The sequence below is a fragment of the Egretta garzetta genome, unplaced genomic scaffold (assembly GCF_000687185.1).
Source record: "Egretta garzetta isolate BGI_Z169 unplaced genomic scaffold, ASM68718v1 scaffold142, whole genome shotgun sequence".
NCBI classification, from domain to species: Eukaryota; Metazoa; Chordata; class Aves; order Pelecaniformes; family Ardeidae; genus Egretta; species Egretta garzetta.
This window is the reverse complement of record NW_009258955.1, coordinates 1,481,525-1,498,413: the sequence shown is the minus strand read 5'-3', so window position 1 is coordinate 1,498,413 and position 16,889 is coordinate 1,481,525. Positions and strand designations below refer to the sequence as shown.

General features: G+C 38.6%; 1 protein-coding gene across 5 annotated transcripts in view; it reads right to left on the bottom strand.

Annotated features, from left to right (window-relative positions):
* Positions 1 to 16,889, bottom strand: part of ACBD5 (acyl-CoA binding domain containing 5) — a 33,431-nt gene that overhangs the window by 479 nt on the left and 16,063 nt on the right. For 3 of the 5 annotated variants that reach the window (XM_035890147.1, XM_035890148.1, XM_035890145.1), the window contains 8 exons: positions 13,031 to 13,168; positions 12,058 to 12,258; positions 11,226 to 11,332; positions 8,951 to 9,227; positions 7,316 to 7,515; positions 5,673 to 5,723; positions 5,269 to 5,378; positions 5 to 1,468 (listed from right to left, as the gene is read on the bottom strand). In XM_035890147.1, the coding sequence (XP_035746040.1) occupies positions 1,456 to 1,468; positions 5,269 to 5,378; positions 5,673 to 5,723; positions 7,316 to 7,515; positions 8,951 to 9,227; positions 11,226 to 11,332; positions 12,058 to 12,258; positions 13,031 to 13,168 (1,097 nt within the window). In that variant the 3' untranslated portion in view covers positions 5 to 1,455. Of the gene's footprint in view, positions 1 to 4; positions 1,469 to 3,940; positions 5,379 to 5,672; positions 5,724 to 7,315; positions 7,516 to 8,950; positions 9,228 to 11,225; positions 11,333 to 12,057; positions 12,259 to 13,030; positions 13,169 to 16,889 lie in introns of those variants that run through there. The other 2 variants (XM_035890146.1, XM_009634554.2) reach the window with 2 other exon arrangements.

Sequence of the window (16,889 nt, the reverse complement as noted above, 5' to 3'; positions counted from 1 at the left end):
ACTTTAAAAAAAACCCAAACATTTTCTAACTAAAAACAAGATTAAAATTGCTCAGGTCAAAAAAATGTTAAATTCTGTGATTACATCTTTATACATTACAGATTACATGAAAAATGTTTTCCAAATTATAAAAGGTTCTCAGGAAAGCCAAAACTTTCCTCAAAAATTATTTATAATACGATGTAGTCCAGGAGAATGAAAGCACATCAATAATACAGTGAAATTTCTGAAGATTCAAATCTTAAACACAGGTAATATTGTAACAGAAAATGAATGTCTTCGTTTTCTGTCAAATCTACTTTTATTGCATTTCCCTTTTCCAGAGATTTAGACAACTTATATATTAATTTATTTTAGTGTAAAGTATGCTTTAATCAAGCAAACTTCACAGGGTTGTTACTCTGTTAATAAATACTTGGGGGGGGGGGGGAGGCGAGAGAATCAGCATCACAACTGACTGCACAGTTTTGTTTTGAAAGGAAGTGGAGGATAAGAGAGAAAGAAAAACCAGAACTGGTATTTTTTGTAATGTGACTTGGGTAGAGTCCACAGCAGATATGGGCTAGATCAAATTTTAATTTGACTTAAACTGATAACAGAAAACTTACAGTGCACTGAGCTTTTCAAAATCTTAGCGATAGACTTAGAGAGCTAGCTTTCATCTCATTTTAAAGCACCTTGTGCCTAAATGATGCATTTCAGTTAAAACAAGCTGTTGTCAACAAGAATACAGTTATCAAAATTAAAACATAAGGTGCAGCCTCTTTAGACGGATGCCTTGTACCACACACTGCTTCCAAACTCACATTTGACAGTCCCTCTGTTATTAACGGCTCTAACTTTTGAGACAGATCTCAATTCCCAAATCTCCTTTACAATCTTAAAGGATAAGTGAAGGAGTCAACGTCATTTCTGACCAATTTACATGGAAATTCACCTCACGCTTTTTTAGCAGCAGAAATAACCAGTTGAATTCCTCAGAGCACTACTGTCTTTTTGCAACAGCTTACAATATATTGAATTTGTACTTCATTAGTGCTTTCATCTGATAATATATAACCCTGGGGAAAAACAGGCAGGGATGTTACTGTAAAATTTCTATATTGAAGTGACAGTTTTACATATTTTTCAATTATTCTTTTACAAAGATTATATTCTCTTCGTCATCTGACATCAGCAAGACCAGTAATTACTGAAGGCCCATCCACAAGCACATTCCAAAATAATTAATGTTCATACAGTTTTGAGGATGGAATTACTAGTAACCTAGGAGCTGTGAATCATTCAAGTTTCAATAATGTTAGTCCTTAAATGCTTAGCTCAAAGGTAGTACAAAATATTACTGTAACAGAAGGAACCTCGTCCCAGATACTGAGATACTATGAGAATTCAGAATTCCTTCGCTTTCCAGGGCCATCTTCTCGTAGCAGTCTTTAAGCAAAAAGCCATGAATTCTCAGTCCAGTTTTCTAGAAGAGGAACCAAACAAATTACTTTAATGTACCTTGACATATGAGATGATTTTTCATTCATCTAAACAAACAAATCAATTGAGGTTACCTGTGAATGATTTCCGATCAATTAAAATGCAACACTGCTTCTAGTTGCCCTAAGTTACAAAACAATCTGCAAGTTACAGAACTGGCAGAACTTACACCAAGGAGTACAAACTATCACTAAGAATTCTGGGTGGCAGATGAAATTCCTCAGAACAGTCCCTGACCGCATCAGTCAGTGGTTTGCTGGCTCAGAGCAGAGCAACACTTACGAGCTGGTTTTCCAATGACTCCAGAAAATACACAATCAGAACATCCTAAAATTGTAAGCTGAATCTAAACAACTCTCACTTATTATTAAAAATACATTTTTATCTGTGATCTGGTTTTAAAGCCCTTAGGATTCAGGTTTTCAAGCTTTCTTCAGTGAAGGCTGCAATAACCAAACTTTCAGCATTAAGTTCCCTACAGAGGAATGAGATGGGTTGAGAGGCTCAGAAGAAGACCCAACCCAGCCAGAACACCACACAGTAGGGTGCTAAGAGCGAGCTGAGCTACCCCTTCCCAGGGACATGAGCCCAACACAAAGCCGCTGGCTACAGAAGTCCGCGCCTCTCCACCAGTTCAATGGAATTTGCTCCACTGTGCAACAGAGTTCAGGAGTCACAGCTCCACGATGAGAAAATCTCACATGGTAGCACAGACTCCTGCTTTCTGCTCCAGGACAGTTTATGTATTTTAAACCCAAAAGCACATAGATATGGTCAACATATGCACTGTGTACAGCTGTTGCTTAAAAGCTTACACACCTTAGCAGAGTACAAGCTGAAACTGGCAATGGGACAACAGAGAAGGACTCATTTCGCAATTCCATGTTCTCTCTGAGTGTACTTGATCAGCTTCCTACCCCTGGCTAAAGGAGATGGAACTCCGGATGGAAAGGCAATGCAGCAGCAGAGAGTCCTTAAATTCTGGCTATGGGTAGATTTCTTCAGAAACAAAGAGGAAAGCTGAAGAACACAGAAATTTCTTTCGTTGTTTCTGTTCTTGAAGTTCATCTCATCTTAATGCAATCCATGAACGAGTAAACAAAACAAGGCCTAGCCATCTTGGTGTCTCAGGGATACTGGTGTTACCATTAGTAGACTGTGGTACAAATCCTGGTGTCCAGAACTCAAAAAGAATGTTGGTAAACCGTAGAGCCTTTGGGAAAGAGCCACCAGAATCATCCCAAGACTGGAAAACAACTTTAAAGTGAGATTCCAGTTGCTCCATCTGTTTCGTTTAAGCAAGAGATTGAGATGACCTGGTGATAGCAGTAAAATACCCACGGAAAAACAAACCACAGGCTCTTTGTCAAGTAGATAACCATCAAAGAAAATCCAATGGATGAAAGCTGAAACTAGACAAATCCAAGCTAAAAATTATGTACCTTTTGTTTATTCATTTAAGCTCTGAATCATTAGAACAATGTATTAGAAAAATTGCTGGAAAGGGTGCTTTTCTAAAAACTGATTTCTGACTGAACCTGTGAATTGATTGAGGGTGCTACAGAGGTCAGAACAGATGATCAGAAAAGGTTTACAAGAGCAACATGGCCATTCGACAGCTACTAGCTAAACAACACTAAAGTTAATGGGAGCTTCACATAAAATACTAAAAAAATTGTATTGATTTTAAAAAGCTTTGTCCTTGCTGATGAAATGGAAATCTCCATTTAGCAGGGCAGAAAATAAGGGAAATGGGTGTAACTGCCTAAAAGCCTTAGTAGTGAAATCTCTGGTTTCATCAGACAGTGTAAGTAACATCAATGCTGGTAATGACAGCTCAGAGACAGGGTGGCAGACCTGTAGCCTTTGTGGGCATTGCATTGTTTACAACTCTGTGGGCTGGGCCCAGGGGGTGGTGATCAGCAACAGAAGTCTAGTTGGAGGCCAGTAATTAGCAGTGTCTGCCAGGGGTCGGCACTGGGCCCAGCCCTCTTTAACATCTTTATTAATAATCTGGATGATGGAGCAGAGTGCGCTCTCAGCAAATCTGCAGATGACACAAAACTGGGAGGAGTGGTTGATATGCCAGAGGGTGGTGTTGCCATCCAGACGGACCTCAACAGGATGGAGAAATGGGCTGACAGGAACCTCATGAAGTGTAACAAGGGGAACTGCCAAGCCCAGCACCTGGGGAGGAACAAGCCCAGGCACCAGTACATGCTGGGGCCTGCCCAGCTGGGAAGCAGCTTGGCAGAAAAGGACCTGGGGGTCCCGGTGGACACAAAGTTGAACATGAGCCAGCAATGTACCCTCGCAGCAGAGAAGGCCGATGGTATTGCAGGCTACATTATCCCTCCCAGCAGGTCAAGGGAGGTGATCCTTCCCCTCTACTCAGCACTGGAAAGGCCATATCTGGAGTGCTGTGTCCAGTTCTGGATACCAACAGAGACACAGACATACTGGAGAGAGTTCAACAGAGGGCCATGAAGATGATTAAGGAACTGCAGCATCTCTCCTGTGAGGAGAAATGAACACCGGCACAGGTTGCCCTAAGAGGTTGTGGAGTCTCCCTCCATGGAGATATTCAGAAGCCATCTGGACACAGTCCTGTGCAATCAGCTCCAGGTGTCCCTGCTTGAGCAAGGGGGTTGGACCAAATGACCTCCAGAGGTGCCTTTCAACTTCAACCATCCCGTGTTTCCATGATTTACCGTATGAGAGAAAATGATACCATGAAAACTGTCAAACGTTAAAAAGCTAGAACAATTTAAGCTAATTCTAGTAAGGTCTACACATATGCAGACTCTCTGCAGACTGACAAGAGAGGAAAAAAATTAAGAGCATACTAAGCTAACAGAGTCAGGTGTGAGGCTGAAGTAAGTAGACAGCAACTAGAGAACATTCACTTGACCTTCCCACGCGCAGAGAGTTAAGAAGAGGTAAGATGAGAGCACAACTGTCCCTCAGCTGAAGGAAGTCAAAGTAGACATTACAAAAATATTATAGTAAGGTGCTAGTAAATGTTAAATAAGATACAGGTGACAGATGGCACCCTGCAAAGGATCTGACAGGAAAAAATTTTCTCATGGCACTAGGGGACTAGGGAGTCTAGAACCAGTGAAAACAGTTCAAGAAGACATTGGGAGAGGGTCAAATAATGCCATGGAGACATTTCTAAGCTATCCAGCCTCACCCACTTGTGTATGCTCGCTGAAATTTTTTATCCTGCATCACACTTCATGGATTTAACCTAAATTGCCACATAAAAAGCATATCACATATAAAGTCAAATTAACCAATGCTTTGTTACGCTGAGAAACTTCCAAGGCGAGAAAACTATACATGTCTCTTCCTAGAATTCCCAGCTAATGGAAAGCACTCCTACTAGCTTTCAGAATTTCTTGCTGCACATTTGGCTTGAGTTCTTGGGACTGGAACACCTACCTTCCCTATCATAACCACAGCAAGGACTCTACTGAACAATCTGCTTTAGCCTGGCATCTTCAGAGCCATGGGTCACTAATACATACAATGGAACATTAAGCAAGGCCTTTCTTGAAACAAAGAACTCAAGGAAACTTACCAAAGCAATTATCACAAGCTCCCCATTTTGATACTGACCTGACGTTTCAGATACACTGTCAAAGACTTATTGAGAGCACACCTTTGCATTCCTCTTACGCGTGAAGACAGTATTTTATATTCCAAATAACACAATATACTATGTATTGGTTTAAACAGATGAAATGCAATATACATGCCCTACTGAACGCACATCTTTACCTTCGTTTTCTTTGAAGATACACATGTACCAACCACTGGGCAATAAATGGCCATACAATAGCAAAAGCTAAAACACCAGGAGAAATTTCAAAGGGCCACCACGATGGTTTCTAAGAAAAACAGAAAAAAATCTAGTCAGCAATCTGTGTGCACATATTGAATACCACATGTATACTTCTCAATCACTTCAAATGTACAGTATCAAAGTAGAAATACTAGTAAGACCAGAAAAAAAAGATTAATCTATCAAATAATTTCTTCAGACACAGATTATTTTTTATATCCTAGGCAAGGGAGAGACAATATAAAAAGCACATACTGAGAGCTAGATGTAAAATACTCATCTCATCTTTTTTTCACCATTCACACTGCTTTTTACAAATAGAAAAAAAACAGTATTTTACCTTGACAGGGGAGGCGGGCTGATAATTTGACTGCAGTGTTGCAGATTTTGCCTTTAAATACAAACAAAGGCTGGTAAGTATAAAAAATGAAATGGCAATTAAAATTTTTCTGCTTCTCAAAATGAGAATACTAAGTTTTTCATCTTGTGAAGGCTTTGCAATCTGTATATGTGACAGTTTAAGGAGCAGAACCACCCCCATGGAAGCTCCCTTTCACCACTTAAGTTTCCAACTTGCCTCTCCTGTTTCCATTGCTCTTTATAGCATTTTTATCACATCTCTGTGTGTTAAAAAATGAATTGGTGTCACTTAGTGGACCTCTTTACAGTTTTTCAAGGCCCCCTGCCCAACTTGTCATTGCAACTTTCTCAACTCTGGTCCAGTCCCCAGCAGCTGCAACCCAGAGCAGAAATCCCAGCAGCCTAATTTGCATGATTACATGTTTCGACACAAGTTTATACAAAGGCAAAAAGCACTGGTTTAGTCTGCCCTGATCTATAGCTACAAGCATGTCGAACAGCATAAAGGAAAGAGAATACTCTGTTCCAAATCTTCCAGGCAATCCAGAAAATGAGAAGCTGCAGAAACTTTTTAAGACTATTCCCATACACTATTGCGGTGCTTCCAGAAAAATAAAGGAGTCAGTTTGTTACGTCTTTCTTAATTTATCTAAGTGTGAAACAGAAGCTTCTTTTTCTCTAGGTAAGGGTAGCAAGCACAGCATGAACTGCTGGGGAAGAATCTTTTACTATTTCTTCATATATTGCTCAGGCAAAAAAAAGAAAATGAATCTGTATCCAAACATCAGATTCTTGAATAGCTGTGACTGAGTGAAATCATGGTTTTAATAAATAATTTTCCCTGGCTGCCTTAGATTTGGAGTAAGTGCATCCCATAGGATACTGCTTGTACAGTGCTCTCATTCTCAGGTAGATCAAAATATATCAGCAAGTCAAACAAAACAAAACATTTTTAGGTTGTTGGTTCAACTATATTCACAGCATACTCTGTTCTCCCAAATATACAGTATTTCCATTGAAACAGAAAGAAAAAGAAACACTACATCAGTAAATATCTATACTTGCTTAAGACTTCTTTTGCCTGTCTTGTATACAGGATGTGAAATTCCAAGAAAGCTGGATTACTTTGCAGGGAAAGAATGCTATGAAGAATCAGTCTTCTGCTAACTGAAAAATGGAATCAGAAGTTCTGCCTGCAAATATCTACCAGTCTGGAAGATTAAGGTAATTTCTCACTTCCCTTAAAAATGCTTTGAGATCTACTGATGAAGAAATTATCTAGGATCACATACTACTAACATTAACTATGAAATCTCCACATAGCAACCATGTAATGTGTATCAACAACTACGGCTAAGATTAGTCTGATCAGAAATCAGCAAAATAATATATGGTTAATTTCTAGGTCAAAATGCATGGTGTTGCTCACATGTACAAGAGTCCTGAATTGTGTTCCTGTGAGTAGGTACCAATAAGAAATTTTAAGTTGGAATAAACTACAGATTAACACTGAAATGTCTTTACAGTTTAAGAAAATATTGTCTGAAATTTTGATCTGAAAAAGCATAAAAATACCCCAGGAAATGTAATAAACAGTAATCAAATAACTTCAGTGAATAATACCTGTGATGCTGTAACTGCCTCCAGCATATGCAACCTCTGAAGGACATTCTGCATGTCTTCTTGCAACCGCATCAGCACTACTGCAATCTGTTCATTGAGGCTACCCCTGGGCCCTCTGTCTGATCCCCAGCGCTCTCCATCCCCTCCACTACCCATCTGTCCACCTTGTGAACCATCTCCTAGAGGCTGAAGTCTATGCCCTATGTTGAGAGAGAAAAAAAATAGATACATAAAACACAGAATGGGTTACCAACTCTACTGAAAACGTTTGATTTTAACAGTCCAGTTTTCTCCCTCCTGAACTAAGTGTGGTACTCTGAGCCGTAAGGTATATCCAGACAGTTCAAAAGCACTGGGAAGTTACTGCAGCATCGTTTCAGATGTTGCCCTAAAGCATCAGTGTGACAGTATCATTCAAGGTCCTAGAACTGCACAAACATTTAGCAAAAAAGTATTAATAAAATAATTATAACTAATGGATAATTATTATATCATATAAAATATAAACGTTATTTTTAATAGATTGTTACTATTAATTATCCATTAATTATAATTATCCAGTCAAGTTCAGCAGCAAACTCTGCCCTAGCAAAAAGAAAGTAAGATCTGCCTTATTATCAAGGGTTTTAAGTTTGGCACAGTCTCCAGCTGAAAAACAAGGAACACTGAAATAGAATGATAAGAAAAGATAACTGCCCGAAACATACAATATTCCTTTGAACTACACACAGCTAGCCTAGCATGCTTCCATCTATAAGTAGCAACGGTAAGTAAAGCAACAAAAGGAGAAGGGGCAATGGTTAAACCATAATATGTTCTTCATAGTAGTTTTCAACACTAATGTTATACTTGGGTTTTCTTTTTAATTTTTGCATCAGATCACATATAGATGCCATACAAAAAGGCATGCCATACATAAATAAAATACTTTGTGGTAATTTTTTTTTTAGTACAAGAAAAAGAAACTTTATCCTGGACTTTACAGATCATACTGGCATATGGTGCTGCTCCTAGGTGACAGTATTAGAAGTATTACAGAATTAAAAAGAGCAGAGGTCCAACATAAACTGAACATCTAGACTATTATGTGATTAAGAATCATTAAGTTTTAAGAATCATAATAGATAGTATCAGAATCAAAGGTGTGGCTAATGCTCCAATTATATAGAAAATAATGTGTCACTGATTCCTTTCCAAGATGTTCCATGGCTTCAAATAAGATACCATAAAGGTATAAATGCATATGCATTTAAAAATAAATATGTAACTTGTAAAGAAACTCTTCTCATGCATAGACAGGTTTTGAAGATTAGACTTCAAAAAAGAGAGGTGCCATAAACAAGAGCTGGAGTTTAAGGTAAGCCAAAACAGAAGAAGCCAATATGCTTATGCAAGATCTCCATAGCAGAAGAAAATCCTTTTGTAATACTTATCTATGACTTAAATAAGTACTCTGAAGACAAAAGTGATTGCTACCCACTGTAATTAGGATTGTGTTATCTATTTTTATTGCAAAGGACAGAAGCATTATATAGCATGACTATCCTGCTGTACAATGTTAACAACTACTTCTCAGGCATCAGTAACTTACGGCAGTCAGGAGAGAGGGTAAAACAAAAGCAGCATGCACAGTACCTCTCCCTCTTCTGATACTGTAGAAATCTGCTTTTTCTCCACCTTTCTTCTCCTTGTGAGGGCCCCCATTACTGGCTTTACCGTCTTCTCCTCCACATTTGACTTCACCCTGTTCTTGAGCTTCTCCCTCTACAGTATTTCCAGGTTGAAGATTGCTATAAGTCATGCAAGCGTGCCTTGGAAAATCCGTATTTTCTAACAGAAGACTGTGATCTACATCCAAGAAATGGGATGAATGCTTTAAAGATCCTTTAGCTGATGTGATGATCTCCAAGGGCTACAAATTAACATTAGCAAGTAATTAAATTCTGTAAAATGTGACAGTTAACCAATAAAAAGGAAGAAGCATCATCTCTACTTCCACTTTAAGAAAATATTTGCCCAGAATTAAGACTTTTTCTTGTAACAGAAACAGTTGTTTTCCTGTAGAACGTGCTTACTATTGTCTAAATATCCTTTTCATACTGAAAAGGCATTTGAGGCAAATATTCTCAAAACTGTGATACTGCTTGGAATTACTTTAGACATTTCTAACATACAGTAATACTCGGTAATCACTAAAATAGAGCATCAAGATCTGAAAATGTTCAGTTTTCCCTTGTAAAATTGGCTTTGCTTCTTAGACAGTGAAGTCGTATCCTAACTTGTATTCATGAGCCACACTGTCAAAAGTCACGTGCTATTAGCAACCTTGAGTAGGCAGTCTTTACACTCGTGGCAAAAAGATTGCATTCTTTATTATCAACCTGTTCAAAACAGCTTGGCTGCACCCTGTGCCTCTCACTAAACAAAAGAAAGGCATCATATTCTATCAACTTCTCAAAAAAAAATCGGTGGTACTGGAGGAAGGTGTTAAAAATGGATGACATACACGTTGATCAGGTCACAACTACACACTCTGCAACAGGACTGCCTTAAGGTGGTTCAAGCAACCCTTTGTTCAGTGCAAGGACAAGCACTTGCACAAGTATATACTGAAGCAGACAGGGGACCTCAGATAGCTGAAAAATAACTCCACGAAAAAGCCAAAATAATCAAAAGACTAGGCAAAGAAATGAAAACTGCTGCCAAAATCCCATTTGTCAAATAGCAGTTCGTAAACCTGTATCATCAGAACTGCAGGACAGCGTTTGCTACATCTTTTCCTATAAAAAGCTGTATTGAATTCTTTAAACTAACCTCTTCTAGTTTGAATCGATCCATCTGTAGCACTACTCGTATATTTATTTGCATATACCTGAACATTTGCTATTTTTTTCAGAACTAGAACTTTTCTCATGCAGGTTGGGAAATTCTGACAAATTATCCACCCACTTCAATTAAAGAATCTCAAACAAGCTTGAACGATACACAAGATGATTGGGAAATCACCTAGATAAGAGAGCTTGCAGCACTTCTACCAAATCACCTTTCCCAACGCGTTTCATTACTGGGTAAAATTTTGATTTGCTAAAAGGAATTCCCTAGATCCTCAGAAAATCACTAGGCAAGAGAATGAGTGCTAACGTGTCTTTCTGATCCCACACATCATTCACATATTCCTCCCCAGAATCAGGAAGCTAGGCGTTTGAGTACAATCTACAAAGCCCACGCTTAAGCTGGACCTCTGAAGGAGGTCCAAGCCTCCTTCAACTCCAATCAACTAAGACTACAGTTAAGACAATGAGCAGGAGCAGAAATTGAGTCAAAACTAAGCCAGCACAGTTGGTGCCCACCTTTTATATGGAAGTCAGAGATGTACATTACAGCTGAAAAGAGTACAAGAGAACCCATCATTGTCAACTTCCGCTTCTTTAGAGCTAGGCCACTTTCAGGCACTGGTCCACAGGCCACCTGCTAAGGCTTACACTTTATTTATTTTAAGAAACAAATGCAGGATTCATCAGGCCAGAAAAAGAGCATGCAAAAAACTTACTGTTACAAACACACTCCCTGCTTCTTAGAGACAGCTGGATTCTGGTCCCTACATGTGTTAGGGAGACCCTAAATTCATTTGTGGACATAGCCCTTAGTTTCTTTGTACTGTTGTTTTTGATACCTTCCCCTAACATAAATTCTCCACAGGGCAAAAATTTCAAAGCTTTTAGATCAGTAATAACCAAGTTGTAGAAGACTGACAATAAAAAGAACAAAAAAACTATAGTCCAAGCAGGAGAAAGGTATGCATGAGTTACTTCATTCACATCTGCAAGCTCAGGTTCACCTGACAGATAGAAACCTATTTAAAAATAAGCGTAACAGTTTCAAAATACACCTAGGAATACTAAGCCCCTACCTCTTCTAGTCCAAGTTGCTCCATAGAGTCACAATAAACTTCACTGTCTGAATCACTGGTTAAGTGCTGAGCTGCTGAGACCTCTTCAATGTTCTCTTCATTTGCACCTGTATGGAAAGGAGAGATGAACACATGCTTTGTAAATGTGTGCCAATCCTGGCAAAGAGCAAAGCAATGAGTTAAAATGTCTAGGTGAGCTTCAACTCATGCCCCTTTTATCTATGATTGTCATCCTAAAGTTAGATTCTGAATAAGGAGGTTATATTAATATATGAATTGTTCAAAACTTTTACCAATTGGAAGACTATAAATCATATTGGCATTTCTGCATTATAAGTTGATAATTTTAATTTTACCTTGTTCATCCCACTCGTCTTCCTAAACTCAGTATAAAGCAGTTCTGCCTAAAGTCATGTTAGTTTTAAAGTTATATATTTAGACATCAGTTTCAACAAACTGGCATTTATAGTATGTTCAGCCTTTGCGAAAGACAAATAAGGTATTAGTAATTTTAATTTCACTACAATTAGCTTTCAAAGGCAAACAGTATTTGCATAGGTAGTATAATGATTTTAAAAGAAAACAATTTATTTCTGTGGTTTTGGGACTTTCTGTCTCTGAATTAATGTCTTTTTCTGTAAAAGATCCTGAAAGAAAGCCTTATTTTAAACCAGCATTAGATTTCATTTTTGGGGAGTATTTTTTCTTCAGCTTCCTACAACTGAAAGACAGCATTGCTATTCTCTGAATCCCAGGATTAAGCTTTCAAGAAAATAAGTATTTTCCAAGAAAAACATGTGCAAATGAAAATATGGTCTTGCAAGAACAATACCTTGGTGTGCACTGTTATTAGCTATTTCTAGGCTTGGCTCCGTTTTCTTTATTTCTTCCTCTGGGTTCAAGCCATTCAGGGCAGATTTAGTCTGGATGCCATTCTGCATATCTGGGATAAAGCTGTTCTTGTAACAGCCATTAGAAACAATACTTTCTAAATCCTTAGCAGCTGCTGATTCTGGTTTTACATTCTTATAGTCTGTAAAAGAACAAGGAAACCTTGCAAATCAAAAGCTACACATCTAATAGCTCAAGATTTATTTCTTCAAGTGGCTAATTTTCTAATGGACTGTAAATACAATGTATCTGCAGAACAAAATATGTAAGTGCTCCTAGATTCACATTCACAGGGATTGTTCTGTTCTTGGGAAAAGTGTAAATATAAAATTTAATTTGCATGAAGAGCAGATCATATTTAAATACAAGTAAGCAAATCCAAAGCAGGTCTCTCTGATAAATAATTATTCTAATGTCCTTGGAGGAAAAAAAACCACTGTATAGAACTCTACATATGTAATTTCATTTGTTTTTCACTTGATGCTGGTATTTGTCAAAACTCTTTATGGATCCCCTAAGCAAATCTCACTGAAAGTTCTGTTTTATTTTCTGTGAAGAAGAAAAAAAGTGATTTTTAGTTCTACTGTTAGAGTCCACGTAGCCATTCACAGCTCTGTATTACAAAGAGCACTAGCAACAAAAACCAAAACAATACAGGATATAGACTTAGCTAGCCTACCAACAGAACTTCCTAGCCGACTAAAAAATTGCAGGGCATAGCTCACAAATTTGTACTACTTCTAAATCTTATAACCCAGACGGAGACACTGCCATTCTTCACACATACATTCACGTGCATTTGCATCTAGTTATCCTGAAAAAGTACAGCATTCACGGTCCTATGGGATTTTCTTCCACTTAGGCGGTTAAGAGTAACTTTGGAAGAGACAATAGTCCAAGTGCAGAAAACATACCTTTGCCATTTAGCTGCACTTCTTTTTCCTCCTCTTCACGAAGCCCTTCTTCTTCTGATTCTGCTCCACTATCACTACTTTCAGCTTTTCCATTCACAGCCTTTATATTTGGAGTGGAATTCATTACATTACTAAGGTCTAAGAAAAAATTCAGAGAGGAAAAATGATGTATTTTTAAAGAAACAAACGTACAACCCTCCCCTGCCCCCAAACTACTAGTCATAGTTCTACAAAAGTATTTCCGTATTAGAAGATGTACCAAATAATGCCAGCTATATTTCTGTAAGCTCTTCCTTAATTGGTTTAATGTTTCTCTTTTGTGGCTCACCACAGAGTGCCTGAATACTGATGAAGAGATTCTCAATGATTCTGAGGAAACCTATTGGAAAAAGACAGCAGGCCACTTTCACTACTGAGTCTCAGACCAAGACTATTGCCCATATTTCTGGTATAGCTGCCATAACGTTTTATCTACAACCAATGCAGTCACATTCCTTTAAACCCAGAAGTCAGTATTTTTACGGAAGTTCCCTTTTAGACTGCTCTCAATTCAAAGGCAAATTTTGAAACAATCTATTCAATTATGTGAGCAACAGGATTCTGAAGAAGGTAAATACAGTATCCCATGCATCTTCTCCTGCAGCAATTTAAGCAGACACAAAATGTGGTAAGACAACTCAAGTTTATACAGATCTTTATCTAGCAAAGGGTATATGGAAATAAATTCTCTGATTTCAGTGAAAAAGATGACTAAATAAATACACTAAGCATTTGTTTGCACACCTAATTACATAAATATTTAAAAAACAAATCTTGAAATAGACAAAGTAACTGCTAAATCCTTGTTTTCCACATCTTTGATCACTCCACAGATCACAAACAATTTACTCTGACTGTACAAAGAATTGCAAAGTAAAGATTCTTAAAAAGCATGGAGAATTTAAGGGACAATTCTACCACCTCCTGTAAAAAAGATATGGTTAAATACATCCTGATGATCATTTAAGCCTCCTACATTAGAACAGAGTGATTAAGGTACAAAGAGGGGACAGTTTCTGCAAGACACTCGCACAGTTTACATATTGGCTCCAAGGCTGAATTCTGTTTTAATTATCACCACAGCGTCCCATTTGCATAATTTCTATATTCCCTTGCAGAACCCTGGAAGATTAATTCTTATGTTTAGGCTTAATATTAACAGCAAAATAATATCCAATTATACTGCCAAACTTGCCAAACCAGCTCCACTACTTTCTTTGCTGCATGGTAATTTAGAGCTAAGGGTTTTCTGCTTTCATCTTGCAACGAAGAGCCTTCCCACATTCCTCTAGTTTCAAAACTTATCCATAGTGCTTTAAGAAAAAAAAAAGGCATAATAACTTCTTGTATAGCAATAAGGACTATGTTAAATACCCTAGTCACCTTAGTTCTACTGCAAGGTAAGGTTTCTGTGGGCATCCTGCATCACTGTTTTGGATTGATTTAATCCAATTTTTATCTGAAGATTAAAAAAAAAAAATGTTCCTTTACTGTAAAAAGAACTGGAAAAGCTATTGTCTGTCTTATAGACTACAAGAATATAAGCAATCACATGCTCATTTTCTCCTCACTGAAGAACACTTCTTATTTGCAAGGAAATGTTTCACAAAAGAAAAATCCCAACATATTCCCAGCTTACTTCTCATAAGCATGTTTCATTTGTTGTGAAATGCAATTCTCAAGATGTTTTTCTGAGAAGCAGCAGTGCGAGGAGGAGAAGGTAGCAGTTAAGTCCCCACAGCATGAGCATTAAGCAGAGACACAGCTCCCTTGGCATGGTAAGGCAGGCATCACCCTTCCCTTTGAAACAAAAAGGGGGTGGGGGCACAATCATCCAGGTGTCCTACCCAGTCGTGGGAGTAAACAGGAAAGACAAGACTAGGAGGAACATTTAGCTGTGAAGGAAGGTGAATTAATACTGTAAACCTCCTCACCCTACCCACGATATTGTAAAAAGCCCCAGATATACCGTAAGCTTTTTTAAGATTTACTTTTTTTCTTTTTGAAGGGAAGGTCTTTGAATATTCAAGACTGTTCTCTCTTCCCTCTACTCTGCCCTGGTGGGACCCCACCTGGAGTACTGTGTCCAGTTCTGGGCTCCCCGGTTCAAGAAAGATGAGGAACTCCTAGTGAGGATCCAGAGGAGGGCAACAAAGATGATTAGGGGACTGAGAGCATCTCCCCTATGAGGAAAAGCTGAGAGAACTGGGCTTGTTTAGCCTGGAGAAAACTGAGAGGGGATCTCATCAACACATACAAATATCTCAAGGGTGGGTGTCACAAGGACAGAGCCAGACTCTTCTCAGTGGTGCCCAGCGACAGGACAAGGGGCAATGGGTACAAACTGAAACATAAGAGGTTTCAGTTCAATATGCAGAAGAACTTCTTTACTTCGAGAGTGATAAGAGTACTGGAATAGGCTGCCCGGCGGGCTGTGGAGTTTCCTTCTCTGGAGATATTCAAAGCCTGCCTGGATGATGTCCTGTGTGACCTGCTCTAGATGAACCTGCTTTAGTAGGGGGCTTAGACTAGATGATCTCCCAAGGTCCCTTCCAAACCTTGCCATTCTGCGATTCTGTGATTCACATAATTTCAATAAGGAGATTATTCATTTGGGGAAACTTAAGTGATACATCACATATATTTAAATAAAGAGGTGGAACTGAGCAAAAGCATAAACAGCAACAGATTTACGTGGTGTCATGCCATGGGACACCTGTGTAACTGAAATCCATGGGGATCACATTTCTTCCGCAGTCATTCTTAGCAACACTGCTCCTAAAGAACATAAAGAGACATTGATTTGATGCAGACTCTGAGGAACACAGCACTGTACAGAGTTTTGGCCACTTGAAATACCACGCTTAACTGTGTACTATTCCTCAGAACCCATACACTATGTTCATCAGGTCCATCCCCAATTGCTTTTACTACTTGGTAAAACCATGGTTTTCTGTCATCCACCTTGTTACTCTGCGTATCTGCTAAGACACCAGCAATGAAGACTAATACTGGGGTGATAGGGTTAAAGACTAAACAGAGCCAACCAGTAGTGACTTCTACAGTCCCCACTGGCAGGTTAGTGGCAACTTCCGGAGGAACACATCTTTTAATATGAATGGTAAGAGTCAAGCAAGCTTTTAAAACCTTATTTGCTTTGTGCTAATCCCACCTGTCCACCCACCCCTTTGTTCTTTGTTGACCCACTTCAACTGCAGGCAAAACGTTACTAGCTTTTTTGTTGCCCTCAATTAGATACTACAGAATCCCTCTTGGTTTATTATTTTCATCTCTCTGACTACACCCCAAACTAAGATTTGTGACAGAGTTTTCTAAATAAAAGCTGTACTCCTCTGTAGGTGTACAAGGAGTTCTATTCCACTGTGAAAGCCTGGATTATTTTTCTAAACACCATATTTAAGCGCTGTGTAACAGTGACAACACGCAACCATGAGGAGGAATTTAACAAAAGAAACTGGCGAGATGGAAAGGATGTGAAGAACAGGCACACAGCCTCTCTATGAGCTTTCACCAGAAGTTTATTTTCTTGTACCAGCTCCAGTAAGAGAATTCCTAAGAGCAATTCTAAATTCTTTAACGGCAGAACTACAATTCTTCTAAGTGACTCAACAGGGCTGAGTTTCTCAAAAATATGTATTTGATTTCCAACTCCCCATATATTTTCAAGGCAATTTTTGTTACCCAGATGGGAGTTAGGAGCTTAAATAAAAGACTAGAGAAAATGTGGGCCCTCTCTGAAAGGAAATGGAAGACCTGGTTACCCAGGATATGGAGAAGACTGAGCTATTCAATTACTTTT